The sequence below is a fragment of the Lemur catta genome, chromosome 6 (assembly GCF_020740605.2).
Source record: "Lemur catta isolate mLemCat1 chromosome 6, mLemCat1.pri, whole genome shotgun sequence".
NCBI classification, from domain to species: domain Eukaryota; kingdom Metazoa; phylum Chordata; class Mammalia; order Primates; family Lemuridae; genus Lemur; species Lemur catta.
In genome coordinates, this window is record NC_059133.1 from 6,626,674 (window position 1) to 6,646,846 (window position 20,173).

The 20,173-nt window shown below is 49.1% G+C and overlaps 1 protein-coding gene across 4 annotated transcripts; it reads right to left on the reverse strand.

Annotated features, from left to right (window-relative positions):
• Positions 1-316: 316 nt before the first annotated feature.
• Positions 317-19,254, reverse strand: CCDC134 (coiled-coil domain containing 134). Of its 4 annotated transcripts, none has more exons than XM_045554799.1 (8): positions 19,108-19,254; positions 16,450-16,536; positions 12,548-12,660; positions 11,392-11,513; positions 11,102-11,186; positions 8,744-8,925; positions 8,367-8,438; positions 317-920 (listed from the first exon to the last, which is right to left on the reverse strand). In XM_045554799.1, the coding sequence occupies exons 3-8, from the start codon at positions 12,648-12,650 to the stop codon at positions 795-797; spliced, it is 690 nt and encodes a 229-aa protein (XP_045410755.1). In that variant the 5' UTR covers positions 12,651-12,660; positions 16,450-16,536; positions 19,108-19,254; the 3' UTR covers positions 317-794. The 4 variants fall into 4 exon arrangements, with proteins under 4 accessions (XP_045410755.1, XP_045410754.1, XP_045410753.1 ...); XM_045554798.1 differs by having other exon boundaries at positions 16,450-16,541; XM_045554797.1 differs by lacking the exon at positions 16,450-16,536.
• Positions 19,255-20,173: the final 919 nt, after the last annotated feature.

The window sequence follows — 20,173 nt, forward strand, 5'->3', positions numbered from 1 at the left end:
CTACCACTGCCAGAGAGGACAAGGTGACTCTTTCCTTTGCCTGCTCAATGACTGTCCCCAGATACCTGAGGACAGAGATCACGTTGCTCCAAGGTCTTCTTGGGCTAAACACCCTCCCAGGACACCTCCAAGTCCCTTCTCAACACTGATCGTTTGTCAAGGGCAGTGCTGAGGTAGGAACAGGAGGCCTAAGCCAAGCCCTGCTTCTCTGCCTTGCTGGGGCCTGAGGCTTCTCCTGATGAGGCAGAAACATCCTCTAAACTGGTTTCTGAGTCCCTAAGGGACCCTGGTCCCCTCAGTACCTCACCCAGCCTCGGTCAGTCCAAAGGGTTTGCTGGCTTTTATTGTGTCTCCATAGAGGGACTGGGACATGTGCTGGGCAGCTCAGTGACACAGTGGGGCCAGCAGCAGGGGTGGCACCTTCACCCATGGCTCAGAACCTGGTTCTGCTGCTTTCCCACAAAGGGTGGCAGCCAGCCAGCCAATGGTCCTAACCCACCAGAAAGGTTCAGGCCAGGACGTCCCCACCGCCCCCAGCAGTCTCCACAGGGCCGTGTCTGCAGCACAGTGTCCTCTGAAGGCCCCTAGGAAGAAATCCAGCTCTCTTAGGTTCAGTCCCTTCAGCTGGGGCTCAGACCTGGCTCCAGGGGGCTGAGAAAATATGGCCTCCATGTCTGGACGTGGCTGGTGCTCACCACCACAGCCGATGCTGCTACACCACGGCCACACCGCCACCTCCTCTTCCTCTTGACTGGCCTCCTCCTGGTGCCCTTGAGCCCTGAGCTGCTCCAAGGCTACAACTCAGACTGGGATCTCGAGATCCTCGGGCCTTTTCGGATCTCTTTCCGCCTCTCCTCTTTCTTCCGACGTTTCTCTTCTTCTCTCAGGGCCTTCTGGAAAGGGTCGGTGCTGGAGATGAACTGAGGGGAAGAAAAGAACAATCTGATTTGGTCTGCGAGCAGCAAAGAGTCTGTTCTGAGCTAGGCTGCTGGTGGAGTGTGGGGACACCAAGGTTGCTTGGACACAGGCATCTGAGAAATGACAGAGGCAGCCCTGCAGTTGGGAAGCACGGCCTCCTGCAGGGCTGCAGCCTGCCCGCTACAGGTCAAGCGTCCTCCAGACTCCTCCAGGGTGAGGGGGCAGAGGGGCTGAGACCATCACAGACCCCAGGAGCCCCACCTGCCACACCCTGTGTCGCAGTCTTGGGGGAGGCCAGGGACAGTCACAGACAATAGGCAGGCTGCCACTTGTGAACAATTCGCAGTCTCTAGGAGGAGCCCAGGCGGGCATAGGTGTATCAGAGGTCAAACTGGCAGGCCTGAGCAAGAGGAGGGACAAAAAGATGGGAACACAGGGTGAGCAGGGGTGGCGGGGGTGAGGATTCTGGGGGGGTGGCATTCTCCAGCTGCAGTCCCAGGCCTTTTGCTCTCCCAACCCATAGCTTGTTAGCCTATGTGGCCAGTTACCCCTCAAACTGGCACCTCCATATCTAAACAACTGACACCTCCTTTAGGATGTCCCAAATGCACCCCAAACGGCATGGTTCAATCTCCCCAAACCCCAGTTCCCCTCTGGAGTCTCCATCTTGAGCAGCGGTGCCCATACTCCTGTCTAGGCGAGAAGGGCAGAGGGAGGAGCCCCCAGCCCCAGCTGGCACGCCCTCTCCCTCCACATGGAGTCCGTCACCAAAGCCTGGCTCATTTCAAATCCTAAGTCTCTCTCAAATCCACCTACTTCTCTCTGTCTCTACCCCCATCACCACCTCTCCTCTCTGCTTGCATGACTCTAGGAGCCTCCCAAGGTCTCTCCACATCCACTTTGGTCCCTCTCAAGCCATTCTCCTTACTGCAGTTAAAACTTTTCAAAACGCAAATCTGGTCATGTCACCCTCCAGCTTCCAACCCTTCCATGGTTCTCCATGACTCTCAGGACAAAGTTCCACCCAATGCATCTGGAGGCCCACCCTGCCCACCTCTCCGTTCCTGCCTCGCACTCCCCACCTTTCTGCTTTTGGATTCCCAGTTCCCTCCCACTTCCAGGCCTTTGCACATGCTGTGGCCTAGGTCCAGAATGCACTTTCCAGCCCCGCCCCTCTGCCACACATTAGCTACGGCTCAGCTGTCACTGCTCTGACTCCCAGCCAGCCGGCTCCTCTGTGGGGGGCTCTCTCTCTCTCTCTCAACTTTGTGCTAATTCCTTCTCAGTGCTTCACCCTGTGATCACCCCCAAGACAGCACCTGTGACAGGAGGATCGTGTCATCAGGTGTTGCTCACCACAAGCCCTTAGCTTAGTCCACCTGACTTCTCAAGAGCACCCAATATGTTTTTATAAATGACTGAGTGAGCCATGTTAGAATATGAAATACAGTAGTACAGCAGGTCCTCCAACAACATCGCTTCATTCAAGGTCGTGTCACTGTCATGTTGATGAGAAAAAAAAAATCAATTCCTGGCTGCAGCCACTATCTGTGGGGAGTTTGCGCGTTCTCCGGTCTGTGCGGGTTTTCTCTGGGTGCTCTTGTTTCCTCCCATATCCCAAAGATGTGTTTATAGATTCACTGGCACGTCCACGCCGTCCCAGTCTGAGTGTCTGTGTGTGCGTGTGCGTGTGCTGTGTGAATGCGCCCTGCGATGGGATGGCGTCCTGTCCAGGGTTGGTTCCCACCTCGTGCTCTCAGCTGCTGGGAGAAGCTCTGGCCACTGGTGACCCTGAACTGGAATAATTTGGTAAATAATTATCTTAATTTGCTTTTATTAATCTTCTTAAATGGATGTACAGTTCACATTTATTTCAGTGTTTAATATTATACATGTTTTGGTTTTTATTTAGAAGTTTTTATGACCAGAAATTATGCTGTAGGAACTTAACTCTTGTTTACATCAATTAGCCTACAGAAAAATTGGTTTTATTATACATTGTTTTGCTTAAAGGCACAGTTTCCGAGAACCTGTGAACAACATTAAATTAGGACTTACTGTGCCCAAAACTCAGATAGTTATGTTGCAAACATGCTTTCATTTGTTCTTAGGGCAAATGTGACAAATGTTTGATCAAGGTAGACATTAAAAACAAACCAAGAGCTCCACCTTGTGGAGTAATCTACCTGCCAGGTTAGACTGAGTCATGCCTCTATAAGATGGGAGAAATCCCAGATGTGTGGCCCAGAGAGGGTCACACAGCATTAGACCCAACTAGGACCCCTGCCCCCAGGCCCCCCACTTCCCTGCCCAGTGCTTCCCCCACCACACTCTGCTCCTGTCTCCATGAGTAAATCCTGATCCACTGAAGAAGGGGAACTGGGAGACCCCTCAGGCCACAGAGGACACCACTCTCTGACGCTGGCTAGGGAAGGGCAGGTCAAGAGATCTCAGCCCCTCCAGCCTCAGCTGGCTCAGCGCAAACCTAGCTGGGTCAGAAGAGAAACATGCCCGTTATTTCCCTGCTCCCTTCCCCACTTAGGCCTGGCAACACCTATTCATCCCTCAAGTCTAGCTTAGATGTCTCCTCCAGGAAGTCTTCCCTGGCCATCTCCAATCGTACCTGACTGGCCTGGGTCAGGTCGTCATGCTGACGGTCAACACAGCACCGAGGTCAAGAGCATGGCTCAGGAGGCAGACCGCCTGCATTTGCATCCTGACTCCATCACTCACCAGCTCTGCTGTTGCCACCCTGGTTCAAGCCACCATCCACTCCCAAAGAGATGAGCACAGCAGCGTCCCCACCTGTGCCCCTGCTTCCACCCTGGCCCCACCATGCTCCTCATGGCAGCCAGGTGATCCTTTTAAAGTGCCAGACCAGAGCCCCTCATCCTGCTCTCCTGGTCTCTCACAGCAAACACCAAAGCCCTTGCAAAGACCTCTGAGGATCTCAGGATCTGGCCTACAACTCTGCCCTCTTCTTCTCACCACCCCCTCCACCCTGCGCCATTTGCGCCCAATTCAGAGCCTTTGTACTTGCTGCTCCTTCAGCCTCGAATGTTCTTCCCTGGGATACACAGCTAGCTCCCTCGTTTCCTTCAGATGTTTTCAGTAAGACTGTGTCTAAGCCACGTCAAGCAGCAACTGCACTCCCACCTTACTGGGCATTCCTTAACCACATTCTCTTGCTTTTTTTCTCCACAGCCCATGTCACCGCCTACCATACTGTTTTTTAATTGACCCTCTGTCTTCCCCAATTAGAATGCCACTCCCAGGAGAGCACGGCAAGACTGCTCCCCCAGGGGCTGGGATTCAACAGATGCTCACTAAATGCTGAGTAAACGCACGTGCTATGTATCTCAGCCTTTGCACAAGCTCATCCCTCTGCCTGAAAGGCCCTCCCTCTGCTAGTCCACCAGCGACTTACTCATCCCACAGCCTCCACCGCCTACCTGCAGGGGCCCCACAGCTCACTATGCTTCTCTCCTCCACTGGGACAGTGATCGCGCTGGATTGGGACTGTATTTTCCTGCTGCCTCCCCTATCAGACTGAGAGCATCTGAAAAGCAGGGACACAGGCCCCAGGACACAGCCTGATTACGAGTTGGCTCTTGTGGTGGCTCCTACAGAAGTAGGAGAGGACTCCCAGAACACTCACCAGCATGGACAGAGTGTATGAGGGGAGCTGAACAAACCTGGGGCCACTGCTACTAGACAGGTCCCCACTGGATATCAAAAAGTCACTAAATCTCAGAACTGGCCCCAGCCAATGAGAGGTAAAGAAAGTATACTGCTGCTATGAGTATGTCCAAGTAGAACATTATGATGAAACTAGATTCAATTTGTCCTGGCACCCATTCTCTCTGTGGCCCATGTTCTCAGCTTCCTCCTGTGTAAGTGAGGCATGCATGACCTGCAGGGTGAGAAGAGCCAGCATCAGAGAAAAAAAAACCTTCTCCATGGGCGACCCTTCTTGGGAAAGGCAACCTGCCATGGCCTTGAGTGTGCCCCATGTTGTCTTGCTGTGTATACCAAGAATGCAAGGCCTTGACTGTTCTTGACCTGGGTCATTTATTAGGGTTATGATTGAAGCAGGCAAACTTGAAGGATGTGTCATCTCAGTTCTGCATGAAGCGGTGGCAGCTACCCCAGTGGGAAAAACTATATCCCCCATTCAGCCACATAAAGCAAAGCCACTGGCTCAACATGGCCCTTGATTCAGAGGTTTCCCTAAATATTCAGGTCTGGACCACTGTAGTTTAGCTAAGTTAAAGCTAATGTTGTAGAGAAGAGTTAACATAGTCAGCCTACCAGCTATCCTTTGAAAGGCCAGCTTCCAAGGTTAGCCCTAGCCTGGTGTCTGGGAGCTTGCATTTCAGAAGGGCTCCCACCACCCTAACCAAGAAGAGTGGTTCACTGTGCCTAACTGTGCAAACAGTATGGTTATGCTGAATAGCTGCTTTCATTCTGCAAGTTTGCAGAATGAGGGTGAGAAGAGCCAGCATCAGAGAAAAAAAACCTTCTCCATGGGCGACCCTTCTTGGGAAAGGCAACCTGCCATGGCCTTGAGTGTGCCCCATGTTGTCTTGCTGTGTATACCAAGAATGCAAGGCCTTGACTGTTCTTGACCTGGGTCGTTTATCAGGGTTATGATTGAAGCAGGCAAACAGTATGGTTATGCTGAATAACTGCTTTCATTCTGCAAGTTTGCAATTTTGGTACAAGTTAGGTAGAAAGTGCCACGTGACCAGCTCCCAGTGAAATCCAGGGTATTAGGTCTCTAAAGAACTTGGCTGGTATACAACATTTTACATATGTTGTCTCAACTAGATCCTGGGGGGATTAAGCACACACCATGTGACTCTATTGGAGAGGACTCTAGAAGCTGTGCCTGGTTTCCCCAGACTTTGTCCTCTGCACCTTTTCCCTTGGCTGATTTTGCTTTGTATCCTTTCTCTGTAGTAAATCACAGCCACGAATGCGACTGTATACTGAGTCCTGTGAATCCTCCTAGTGAGACATGAAACCTGGCAGTGGTCTTGGGAACACAGGTATCTATGGGCAGCAGCAGCCATCCAGCCCCCGTGACAATGCTGGAAGACTAACTAACATAAAGGCCAGTTAGATAATGACCTGAATTAAACACCACCACACTCCTAACAACCAGGCATGTTATATTCCTCCTGCTCACTGTTGTCAGTGTCCTAGCTACCCGAAGACTACAAACCGGCAGATCAAAGACACCCAACCCTCTTTGGGGCCACAGACAGTGGAAACAAATTGTGGCTGCAAACCAGACAGTCCAGTCACTCATTTAGATGCCCGTAAGGCTCATTCTCTGATGAGACCGACTGGAATCAAAGTGCTGATCAAGCCTACGCCATCCGCATCACCGCCATTGCCACCTGAGTGTATCATTGCACTAGACATGGCAACACACCCACCACAGAGGGTATCATTGCACTAGACATGGCAACACACCCACCACCGAGGGCTGGCACAGAGCAGAGGACTCAGTACTTCTGGTTCCACTACCCGAGCCTCTGGGTGGAGTGGCATGGCCTGAGATCATGAGGATCGCAACCACTTGGTCGAGTATACTGCTGGTTGATCCCCTTGCAGTGGCCCGTGTGGGCAAAGACAGGAGACACAACAGGTCTCTATAAATCCATAAAAATGCCCTGGTCCCACTCACACTTGACACTTCTGAATGACAGGTCCAGGTGAGAGTAGGAAATGACTGGAGAAAAAGTGAAATTATTGGTAATGGGATGGAACACACAGATTTTGTAGCAATAATCCTGGCACCTGGACAGGGGAACGCCTTAGATCCCAGAAAGTGTGGAGAACAATTAGTGTTCTCTTTGTCCTTAGATCCAGCACCAACACTTGGCAAAATAATCCTGGGGTCTGCCTAAGCCTCACGGCAGCTGCGGCTATCAATGTGGCCAGCTGCTGGGTGTGTCAATCCCGTTCACATGATAGGAAAACTCACAAGGACGCGTCAGTAGTGAACTATTCTGCTGTGCCTAACAACATCAAAGGTGGTTCCCGACAGTGACCCTGTGCACACAGGCCAGCACAACTTGTTTCAATCTGACTGATATAAATTCATCAGCTTCTCCTGATGCCTGAGTAGCTTTGGATTATCCCATGTAGGGCAACGGAGGCTGAAGCTCAGGGCTCAGTGAAAAATTGTTAATTTGGTGACCTAAATCAAGCGCAACACGTGGGAGAGAATGGGCCACGGAATGTCTCCCTGTGGGGGATGAGGGCTGCTTGGGCCCATCTATTCCCTCCCATAATTAGTGACAATAACATCAAAGATCAGCAGGTCAATCAAAACTTTCTTATGTAGGCGGTAACAGATAACAGATTGGTAGTCAGATTAACCAGACTGAATAGCATATTCATGTGAAAATTTGAGTTAAACCAAGTAGACTGTTGGGGTAGGCAATCTGCCACGGCCCTGAGCATCCCTGCATGTTCTTGCTGGGTAAACCGAAAAGGCAAACCCCACTCTTTACCTGGGCCGTATCTCAGGACTGTGTTTATAGCAAGCCACCTTGAAGGCTGAGGTAATGTCTCCCCCCAAATAAAGGGCAAGTTTGCTTCTGTTCACTATAAAAATGGTGAATTTCCCAAGCTCAGTGGATTCCGGCTGTGATGCAGACAAACCCACTGCACGCATAGCATCCACCTGGGCCCCTCTGTGTTGCCCCCGTGGGACTCGGGCAGCAAGGTAAACCCACACAAGTGGCCAACAGTCTGGCTACCACTTTTGTTGTAATAAAGTCTGATGTGTCTGACCTGTGTCAGTGTCTATGAAACAGTAGCAGGATGGCTTGAGGGCCTGTAAGCATTGTAAAATCCTAGACCCCTCACAGACCAAACACTCCCCATTCCCCAACACACACACCAGGGGCCAGCCTGTGATTTGACAAGGCCAGTCCTCCAGCCACCATGCAGCCCTTTCTCCCTGCCCCACCACCTCTGATCCCTTCCTCCCTCTACTGTATGTGTCCCCATCTTTCGTCCCAAACTGCAGCCTCTAGCCCTCAGAACTCACTTCAGCCTCCTAGAATGACAGTGTATACAAGAGTGCAGGATAGAAGCCCAGAAGGTGCTCAGATGCTCAAAGGCAGGGAAGAGAGTGACTGACCTCCCCTGGCTGTCCTGATACTCCCTTGAAGTGGGGTGCCTATTCTGTGCTGGGATGGGTGTGTTCACAGCCTCGTGACTGCTGGGGTCTACACCCCTTGTATAGACAGGGAACCTGAGACTAAGTCAAGGAGCAGACTTGCCCCAAAGGCTCCAGTGAATAAGTGATGGTTTATGGACCCAGACACAGGCATGTCTGGCTCCAAGCCCAAAGCCACCCAAGGCCTCCAGCCTCCTATGGCCCAGCAGAGACAAAGCAGACACAGGCATAGGCTCCGGTAGCTCACCTCTGTGCGGTCTATTTTAAATGGGTTCTGGAAGTCGGAATCTTTCTCACTGATCCCCAGCTCCTGGGACATCTGTAGATGAGGAAAAGCTGGTCATCCCCTGCCTTCTCCTGCCTCCTGCTCACCAGAGAGCCACTCCCCCCATGCTGGGCCCCAGGCCCCAGGCTTGGGCAGATGTGGGCCAGCAGATGACCCCAAGGGACCCAGGACAGCACAGAGCCCCTTGAAATGGGGCCTCTATAGTCCAAGGTGCCCTGAAGCTCAACAAAGAAAACACAAGCAAGCACTGACGTTCAGGCCCAAATGAAGGCAGATGTGAGGCTCCCGGCCCACCACCAGACAGAGGGCTCCGGGACCTCCTATGCCCTGGTCCTTACCAGGCTGAGGATGGGCGAGTGGGGTCCCTGGTCGAAGACACCCGTCTGGTTGCAGAAGCTGATGCCCCAGCGGATAAGGAGGTTCCAGTTGGAGTTGTGGTCAAAGTAGTGGTGCACAATCCTCGGGAAGCGCAGCACCACGTCGCCGAAGAAGGCTGTGTTCTCCACCACGTGGGAGAAAGCTGGTGAGAGGACCCTGATGAGTGGCCAGGGCAGATGCCCGGCCCCTGGCCTCCTCCAGGGAATAGAGGCATCCCCCAAACCCACTAAACAGAAGGGAACAGCACCCACTGACCACAGGCTGCCGAGTGCAGCGTGAGCTAAGGGCCTGATGTCTGCCAGCTCACTGAATCCTCAAAACTACTTTTAGAGGCAGATGTGGCTGCTGTTCCCATTTCACAGATGGGAAACTGAGACTCCAGTGAGTGGCAAATCTGAGCTGCAAACCCAGGTCTGCCTGTCCAAAGGCACATTTTGCTACTGAGCTTCCTTTGCTGGGGGATCAGAGAGCTGCGTGTTGTTTTGCACCCGGATGCTGATGCATCACATGAGCCTTCGTTGGCCTCCCCAGACCTGGTATCCAAATGTGCAGACCGGGCTCAACACAGCCAGAGTGTCTGTCAGGGGTCAGGTCTGTTAGAAAACCAGGCTAGGGTTTTTCTTTGATATTTTTTCCATTTTATTTCATTTTAAGTGCTTCTTAAGTTCTTATTTTGAAATTATTTTATACCTACAGCATACAACACCAAATTCCTTGACTCAGCTTCCTCTAATGTTATCATTTTATACAACCAAACTGGGAAATTAACAGCAATATAATACTATTAACTAATCTACAGACCTTATTGGAACTTCTTCGATTTTCCCACTAATGTGTTTCTGCTGGTCAACAGGTCAGTGTAGACTGAGCTTTGTCGGTGTGTTGCAGGAAAGCAGCCTGTTGTATGGCAAGAGTGATGCCATCGAGAAGCAAAAACGCCATGATGACTAATGTCTGACCCCTGCATAACAAGGTATTCTGCAGCAAGGTCTTAAGACAATGCTTATAACATAGATAACGCCTCATAAAGATGTTCATCTAACCTTCCCAGTGGTCACAAGCTTCACAAGAAAGTCTGAGGTGTGACCAGCTACACATTTTACCACAAAAGCTTGCTATATAAAGGATATTTTCTGTAGAGTGGGTGTGGAGATCCACTGCTTTATGGCTGCCTGAGATATTGCTTCTGTTCATAAGTCCCTATTAAATATTTCTTTCTGAGAAACTAGATTTGTCAGCCTCTTTCTTTGGCCTCTCAGCTCCCTCAGACTTTGGGGGTAGGTTTGCAAATACCTGCTCACCATGGAACAGGTACCCATCATGGTAGCAAGTCCCCAAGACCCAGGTTAACACAAAGATGTAACTATACACACTAACTGTATACACAGCTCCAGAGACAGCCCCTACTGGAGCCAGCCCTTCAGATGGCCCAGGCAGCCCTCACCAGCACTGGCCAGGCCACCGAGAGAGATTAGCAGACTCCAGAGATATGTCAGGTTGGGTCTGAGACATGTCAGGAAGGGCCCCTGGGCTTCAGAATAATCTTGAACCTCAAAGAAATCAGGAGTCAGCTTGGTTCAGAAGGAAGAGCCAGGGCAAATCACTTGTCCTTTTTCATCTGGAAAATGGAGGAAACAGCGCCTTCCCCACAGTTGTAGTGGAGATTAGAGTTGATATGTATAAAGTATCCGCCATTCAATATATGAGAGCTGCTGCCATCCTCTCTCAGTGTAATCTAAGAAATGTTAATGTTAAAATGTAGCCAGGTAATGGGAGCAGGATTATCATCTCTGAAGAGAAATTCTTGGAAGAGAATGGAGAGACACAAAACATTCTTTCATATTATTTATATATGTTATTCCCACCTTGTCTAAAAAAGGACTTAAGACATTAGAACAGTAGCAAAGAGTGCCAGCAACTGCCCCACTGGTTCAACCACTCTGATAAGCCTCAGGTTTTTTTTTTTTCTTTACATGGGAACAACTCTTGCCTTCCCTACCAGAAGGGTCAGAGTGGTGACCAACTGACCCTGTCCCGGCCTCTGGAGTGGTAGTGCGCAGACGCTCCTCCTGGTTCCCCTGCCCCAAGCACAGGACAGCACAAGGGAACAACTGTGTCAGAGGCACAGAAACTGGATCTGACGCCCAGAAAAGCTTGGAGAACCACAGACTAAACGCCCATCCATCTGAGGGGACCACCTGGAAGGTGCCACAAGAGGGTACTTCCAGGGAGAAAAAAAGAGTGACAAAAACAGGAGAGAATGAGCAGCTAAAGATAAGGGTGGTGGAGGGGAGAAGATGGGGTGGGGAAGACCATACCATCCTTCAGCTTCTCATCCTGGGGGAAGGGCCCATCTGGGAGCACATTGGCAGCAATGAGCACTGTCCGGGAGTCCTCCAGCACCTGGGGGAACCCCACCTGGGCTGAGTGGCTTTGCGAAGCCCATCATAGACTGGTCCCAACCCCATTTACTTAAACCCCACTTCACCTCTTTTGTGCATGCAGCAACCCCTTCATTGAACACCATCCTCTTAGGGAACTCCTCCTCATCCATCAGTGCCCAGATCAAGGACTAGGACTGCTGTTAGCTGCCCCTGCCTGCACACACCTTAAAGAGCCCCTTGAGCATGACATCAAGGATCTTGTACTGCTGGTGGACATCATTCAGCTGTGCCAGGTTCTTCATTGCCAACAGCTGCTCCCGCCGCTTCACCGCAAACATCTTCTTATCTGGGCAGCGTTAAGTTAAGGGGCTGGCACCAATAGCCCCGCCTGGACAACCCAGTGGTCTTGATCAGCAAGAACCTGCAAGGGCCATGGATGCCCATGGCTGGGACCTCCCAGCAAAGGAACAAACTGTCTGAGAAGTATATTGCCCCTGCAAGGCATCATTCGTCCAGTTCACACAGAATGCCACACCTCCAGAACCTGGCTCCTGCCTTTCCTTTGCTGTGGTTTTCTGCCATCTCTCACAAACATTCACTGTTCCAGAACCTCCACCTGTCTGCTCACGCTGCACCCTCTGCCTGGTATGTCCCACACCTACTCCAGGAGTTTCTACTCTTTCAAGACCTGGTTCAAAATCCCCAGCACAGTGCTTCCCCCGACCCCTCCTGAGTCCATCAGAGCACTGATCAGAGTACAACCAGCATTTGTTTGGAGACTTTTCCCCCCAAGGCCTGTAGACTGCTCAAAGCCAGGGACTAGTCCTGACTCATTTTTGCATCCTCAAGGCCTGACCCAGAGGAGTTGGCCCAGTCCAACAGGTAGAGGTGAGCCAGTCATCCAGAATTCTTGAGTCTCTGTCCAGGGTCTTGGCCACAAGGTGCTGGCACATGTACAGTCCTCACCAAGCCTTTGCAGCCCTGGAGATGTGCCTTGCCAGCTCCATTTAACATATGGGGAAATTGAGGCTCAGGAGAACTGACATGTTCAAGGTCTGACTAGAAAACCTCACCTTTTCTCCCCTTTTCTCACCAGGTAGGCCAGCCCATCCCTGGAATCCCTCCAGGCACCAGGGACTGTTCTCATGGAAGACAATTTTTCCATGGACTGGTGAGGGAGAGGATGGTTTTGGGATGATTCAAGTGCATTACATTTATTGTGCACTTTATTTTTATTATTATTACATTGTAATTTATAATGAAATAACTATACAACTCACCATAGGTTGGGGACCCCTGCCTCAAGGGGTTTTGGGTATGGACAGACATCATTTATAGACCCCCTCAGAGAAAGCTCATTAACCCCAACCCAAAGGATACAGATCTCCAGGCTTGGGTCCAGGGAGGTCCTCAGGGTGCCTGTGGCTCCCGTCCCAGAGAGCAGCAGGACAAAGAGGAAGGCCAGGAAGTGAAGAAGGTCCATATCCAAGACCCTGGAGCAAAAGGAGTAACCCAAAGAAAAGGAGTGAGACCCAGAGGTTGGTGTGACATAAAATGGAGAGTGAAGGTGAACGGCAACTTCCCCTGGCACGGCAGTCTCCAAATACCAAGAACCCAGCTTTGGGAAGCCCTACAGCTCCAGCCCCTAGGCCAGGGCTGTGACCAGCAGGAATACAATAAAGACCCATGGGATGGTAGGAGGGAGGAAGGAAGATAAATGTTTGCAACACAGGGATGCTTAGAGCACAGGGGTCAGCATCCAGAACTCTGGGCTGAAACCCTGTCCCTGCCCCCGACTGTGGGACCTTGGGCAAATTGCTCAGTCTCTCTGAGCCTCAGCTTCCTCACCTATAAAACCAGGATAAGGAGGTCACCTCCCTGCTGCAAGGAGGGAGGTCTGGGTGAGGCACTGTGCCTGGGGAAGGAGGGGAACCCCCTATTCTGGCTTCCCAGGAAGGTATTCAGTCAAGGAAGCCCAAGCAGACAGAGGGGATGTGAAACTTCTGGAGTTTTCTCCTTCCTGACTTCTGTCATCAGAAAGGAAGAAGGGACGAAGGGTGGGAAGGGAAGCAGGGCCGTCTTGGGGTAGGAGGGATGCTACGCACTCACTTTGGAACCACAGGCACCACATGCAATACCTGTTCCTACTCAGGCAACACTGCACAATTATTTATTGGGTACTGTGAAAGTGCACTTTCCTGTATCTCTAAGCATGTGATTTGAAGGTCATACATCATTGCCTTCTACTCTTCCTCTTTCTCTCCTTGAGAACATACATTTTTTTTGCTTGGCTGGAGTATAATTCTTTTAATTTTTCCATCAGCTCCTGTAACATTTTCCCTCTGGTTTTAACTCTGCTGTTATAGCCTGACACTGAAATGTTCTGTCTTGAAGGCCTAGAAAAGCAATGCTTTCCTCTAGTGTAATTTGATTCTGCACTTTTTTTTTAATCTCTTTTTTGAGACAGGGTCTCACTCTGTTGCCTAGGTTGGAGTACAGTGGCATGATCATAGCTCACTGCAGCCTCGAATGCCTGGGCTCAAGTGATCCTCCTGCCTCAGCTTCCTGAGTAGCTGAAACTACAGGCATCCACCAGCACATACTCGGCTACATTTTTTATTTTTGTAGAGACAGGGTCTTGCTTTGTTGCACAGGCTGGTCTCGAACTCCCAACCTCAAGCAATCCTCCCTCCTCGGCCTCCTAAAATGCAAGGGACTACAGGTGTGAGACACCACCCTGGCTAACTTTCATTGATGTGTCTGAATTGTTCCATGTAACCAGGAAATTTCTCATGCTTTTACTAAGAGCCATGTATTCCCCTGCTCAAGATACTAGTTTTCTTGTTTATATTCCTCTATAATATAGTGTACACTCATAACCTTGGACATACTCTTCCTGTGTCTGATTAAATTCATGTACCTATTAATCAGGTTCAGCTTCCAGGTTATCTAAATGAGCTTCCCATAAAGGGAAGCAATCACACTGCAGGAGATTGCTTTGTTTGTTTGGTTGGTTTTTAACCTTTTTGGTAGGTGACTGGTCTAAGAAACAAAGATTTTACATTTTATCAAGATAATTTCCTGTGTTGTCATTATTAGGTTTTTTTGATTACTTAGGAGACCTGAGCTTTGAAAGGGTTAAATTTTTTTTTTTGTTTATTTTTTTAAAAATGGGGTCTTGTTGTCACCCAGGCTGCCCTCAAGGAATCCTCCCGAACCTTGGCATCCCAAGTAGCTGGGACACCTGGCTTTTTGGTTTTTTTTTTGTCATCCATGAAAACTCCTGTGTTGCTTTTGAAGTCTTTGATTATTACTCTGGCTAAATGAATGTTATTTCACAGTACCTGCAATTCTGTTTTGATCAACTGTTTTAAGTCTTTTGGCATCTTTGATGAGCTTCCCCAGTAATGAAATTCTAAATTAAGTTTTTTTGACCTAGAATTAACTTTGGGACTTTCCAGTCAGGTCACTGGAGAGACTCAAAGGCTATATCTCTCATACTGTAGAGATTAAATGATTAGGCTTATTTGGTACATTGTATGGGAAACATTATCAAATGAAAAGTGATGCAAGATCTTCTTTCAATTACATTTATGGGTATATTATTGATATAAATAGTCCAAAATTGTCATCAGTCATAATTCTTATGTTGTTAAAAATAACAAATTGATACATTTTCTTGTCAATTGCTGATTATAGTGAATTTCCATCAGGTTTTTAACCATGGCTATTCTAAGTCTCTGTCATCCACAGTTTGTTTGTTTGTTTTTTAGCCTCTAGAAGTATGGAGAAAATGTAATCCGCAGTTTTGATTCTTCTCTAAAAGCATTTGCAATCAGATTCATGAAAAAGACTCTAACAAGTAATGCTAAATGCAGGTTTCTAATAACTTTAAGATCAATGGACTATACTTGGTCTTAGCCAAAAGGCCAAGAAGTGATGGGATCAATGGACTAAATAAAATTTTTTCAGAACTCTAATGAAGAAACTGATGAATTTGTGAAACCTCTAATCTAGATCAAACAGAATAAAAATTAATTACATGAATTTGAACAACTGATAAAGATACTGTTTTTAAGGGCCAGGCGTGGTGGCTCACGCCTGTAATCCTAGCACTCTGGGAGGACGAAGTGGGAGGATTGATTGCTCGAGGTCAGGAGTTCGAGACCAGCCTGAGCAAGAGCGAGATCCCGTCTCTACTAAAAAATAGAAAGAAATGATTTGGATAGCTAAAATATATATATAGAAAAAATTAGCTGGGCATGGTGGCGGATGTCTGTAGTCCCAGCTACTCAGAAGGCTGAGGCAGGAGGATTGCTTCAGCCCAGGAGTTTGAGGTTGCTGTGAGCTAGGCTGACGCCACAGCACTCTAGCCCGGGCAACAGAGGGAAACTCTGTCTCAAAAAAAAAAAAAAAAAAGATACTGTTTTTATTTGAAATATGGTTCTTTACTTAAATGTTTTGTTTTCCACATTTAAGGAAACTTTTTAAGCTATCTATAGTTTACAGCAATTTGGTAAAATATACTTTTGTGAACAAAGGTGGAAACATTTACTTTTTCTTCCTACTTCATCTCTCCAAAATTGATGAGTATTCTTATGGCAATATAATTATTTGCATAAATTCAATAAGGATTTGCTCTCTCTTTATAACAGGATACAACTAGAAACATTGGTTGTATTACCGTGGCTTTGACTGATTGAATATGTATTTGAGAATGTGCATAGAAAGCCTGGCTTCAAGGGTTCCCAGCCTTACAGTGAGTAAAAATTGTCACTTCCTGGCAGACCCAGGAACCTTAAGATTACATAAGTAAAATCTAAAGTCTGCCTTCATTTTGCTTCCTAGCCTTAAGAGGTTTTTAAATCTGATATTCCTGTGATCAATGTAAAGAGAAAATATTACATTCCTAAAGAAAAGCTCTAATACACCTGTTATTAGATTGTAGCTCTGTGCACTGTTTTTGAGTTCTTATTATCTACCTGTAGACTGGAGTAGATCTTGAATTATTCTAGACTTCTCCAATCCAACTTTCTTCCATAGAATTATTAAAAATGGGAACTGCTCTGTTCCTGAAGCCCTATAAGCTGAAACTAGATTAATTTTGAGGGATAAGCCTAGAGTCTAACGTATGGGTCACACAGAAAGTTCACCAAACTTCCCAATTGCACAACCAGAGATATTCAAACTGCAAACCAGGAAAAGAAGTTGATGGCTTCTCACTGTAGACAGCTTTTTCCAAGATGTCAAAACAAGATTCCATATCATTATGAGACTCTTACCCCTCTCACTGCCTTTCTTCACTTGGCAGGATAATGGTGTAATTGAAATTTCACCATCAGTAGCTTCTGCTGGTAACTTGACAGAATCTGACCTAAGAAAAAGATCCTTTAGTCCACCTAGTGGGTGACTTTGGCAACATCCCTAATACCACTTGTGCTCACTCTGCTTTAATTCAACTCAGTCATGGGATACTAGATGATAAATTTGCTCTCTATTATCTATTGGTTAAATAAGGAAATGTCTGTGCTATTGCTATTATTATATGCTGTACCTGATTAAGTTCCTCTGAAAACGTTGGGACCCACATACATAAAATAAGGAAACAGACCTCAGGGTTACAACAGGTCTCACCTAATTCCCCATGGACATTTGATTTATTCAACTGGTTTCCTTTAAGTCTAGGTTTATGGCTCAAAACTATTATACAAACTGAGACTATCATATTACTACTAATTTTACTTCGTATTTTCCTTTTAAAATTTTGCATCTGTCACTTGTTAAATTTCTGCAGAAGTACAACTCCCAACAGAATAATGCCAACCTGGCACTTTGAGATGATAGTGAATGCCTATGGAACAGATAAAACTTGAACTTAACAGACTCGAGGTAGACTTAGCCTGAGAGCTATTCCTTCCAAACCTCCCTTGTTGCTCAAATGTGGCTAAATGATTTTTGACAATGACTCCTAGTCACCAATCACTTCCTCCAACATGGGACCAGACTGACAACCCAGCATAGGTTTATCCCAGTACCGAGGGACACTCAAAATCTAACTATAGGATGATAGCTCAGTGATGCTTTTGGAGAAAGATATTGACCAGAAGGGAGAAAGGGAGAAATGTGAAAGTTGTCAAGAGTCAAAACAGAGTCACTTGTGTTAAAACCCTGACAAATAAAGCCAGGGAAGGTTATGAAGGAGGGTTCTCATGCATAAATAAGAACTTATAAGAACTATAAGAATAGATAAGAACTATCACAAAAACTGCAAAAGCTACAACCACAAAGGCCACTGCAACCTTACAGTAAAAAAAAAAAAAAAATGCTTCTGCATGGACATCTTCCCAGTAACTGCCTGTCCAACCTTACATTGTACCACTCTTGTTATTGATCCGTGTAACTATCTCAAAATAATTATGTAATCCTCCTCACTTTTCCTTTTAAAATCTTTGTTTTCCTTTACCTCCCCAAATACATATGTAGCTTACTATGGCACACATATTCCCATTGCAATGTCTACTCCCCAAAAACGTTATATTCTTTTAGTGAGTCTGCCTCTCTGTTGGTTTAGGTTGACAGTGCCTATCTACCATGTTCTAGGCACTGCTCTAGAGGTGGGAATACAGCCATAAATAAGACAAACAAAAATCCCTGCACTCCTGGTACTTATGTCTGTAGTAGAGATAAGAGACAATCAATAAACTTGTAAAGCAAGCACAGAAGGATGCGAGGGAGTCGGTCAGGTGCAACATTACATAAAGCAGTCAGAGGAAGCCTCACACTCACATGACAGCTGATCAATTTTAACAACGTGGAAACTAAGGCACAGAAAAGTGAGGTGACTGCCCAAAGTCATACAGCTATTCCCAGGCTGAACCAAGAGTCTGGCTGTAAGTCCAGTACTCTGTCTCCTGTCTCCTTTTTTTTTAAAGACAGTGTCTCTCTCTGTTGCCCTGGCTAGAGTGCAGTGGCCTCATCATATCTCACTGCAACCTCAGACTCCTGGGCTCAAGCGACCCTCCTGTCTCAGCCTCCACTGCAGCTGGAACTACAGGCCTGCGCCACCACACCCAGATAATTTTTTCTATTTTTAGTAGAGATGTGGTCTCGATTTTGTTCAGGCTGGTCTCAAACTCCTGAATTCAAGCGATCCTCCCACCTCGGCCTCCCAGAGTTCTAGGATTACGAGTGAGCCACCGCGCCCGGCCCCCAGTCTCTTTCTAAATGTGCACAGGCTACCTCAGATCAGGGATGGCCTGATCTCTGTCCCAGGAGAGAGTTGCTCAGTTATAGACAGTTAGAGACTAGGACAGCTGTCCCAGGAGAGAGTTGCTCAGTTATAGACTATGACAGGACACAGAGGTCATCTGGAAAACGCTCCACTCCGCACAGATGAGACAACTGAAGCCTAGAGAAAAAGTAGTTCAAGTTCACCCAGAACTCCCCACTTTCCACCATCCTGCTCCAGACTCAAGGGAACCAGAACCTAGTGCAAAACTTGGGAGGCAAAGGAGAGTATCAGACAGCCAGCAATGAGTGCAGTAGGGAAGAAGTGGGAAACGAAAGCTGAAAAAGCAGACTTCGGGGTGGGGGTGGGTCCTGTTTTCTCTACTGTTAACACCCAGTTGTTCAGCCTCTCAATCCCGCTCCCGCCCTGCGCGTCCCCAGAGCTCTTCCGGCTCAGCATGAAACTCAGAACTTATTCTGCAAAGGTGACCTGGTGGTGACGGGCCCCAAGCCGGCTACCCCGAGTCGCAGGCCTAAGGTTGTTGCCCCGAGCCTTCGGGGCTCCAGGAAGAAGGAGCAAGTCTTTTCAAGGAAGAGAGGCGTTCACGTCCACGAAACTCCTCTCCACACACTGCAGCAGGCTGGAGACCCTCGGTCCCCGCACCTACCTCCCCAGGAGGGACCTGCAGCCCGGCACCTCCGCCACCACCTACCTGGCCCGGCAGTGCGGGAAAGCGTGGACCGGCGGGCCCTCTAGCACCGCGGCTCGAGGGTCGACCACCAGGCGAACAGCAAAGTCAGCGAACTCGGGAGCGCGGGACGGGCAGCAGCCTAGTGACTACCGAACGCCGCCCCGCCCACCGCGCGCTTCCGGCCAATGAGCGAGGGCCGCGACCACCGGGCTCATAGCTCATTTCCGGCCCCGCCCCACGGGGCCCAGGCGCGTGTCCCAGGAGCGGTCAGCGGAGCCTCACCCCGCCCGCTCTGCGCCGCGGCTAGCGCGGGTGCCGGGGGCGTGGCCCGCCACGCAGGTGGGGCTGGAGGAAGCTCAGCCTGCCCGCGGGGTCTGCGCCTCACTTCACTGGCGCGTCAGCCCACCGGGGCCCTAGCTCCTGCTGGCCGACCCGGCAACCTTCCACGCGCCCTCCCCGGAATTGTGTCGTCATCCATGACCGTGTTTTTAAAACTTAAGTTGGCAAGATCAGTTTAGTGGGTGGTAACTAGCACTTTTTCTTCTTCTTTAAGGACCTAGCAGAGCCTGCAGTGCGGAGTTCGGGCACCCCCTGCTCACCCCTCCGACCTACCAACTTCTAAACCAAGTTCGTCGGTTGGTTAGGACCGAGTTCAGCCCCAGTTTTGCGCAGGGTCAGGACAGCCCGACCCGAGGAGGCGGACGGCGTGTCCAGTTCGGGGCACGGGAACCCTGCCAGGCGGGAAGGGAGCTGGAGGCCCAGGCTGGGCTGAGCTCGGAACCCAGCAGGCACAGATGTGGAGCGCAGACTGCGTGCCAGGCGCCGAGCGGAGACGGACGTTAAATAAGAACTGCTCCCGTGGGCATTTAAATGCAGGCTCTGAGGAGGGCGGTGAGGGAAAGGAACAGAGGGGACCTACTGTAGCCTGGGAAGGGCTGAGGCCGGTTTCGCTCAGCCGAAAGGGCTGAGAAGAATTTGACCTTCCTTGCCTGGGACTATACCTCTCTCCACCTCCACGTGAGGTGAGGCAGCAGAAGTGCCTCCCAGAGCATTTGGATCATAGCGGCCCCCGCCGCGGGCCCTTTCT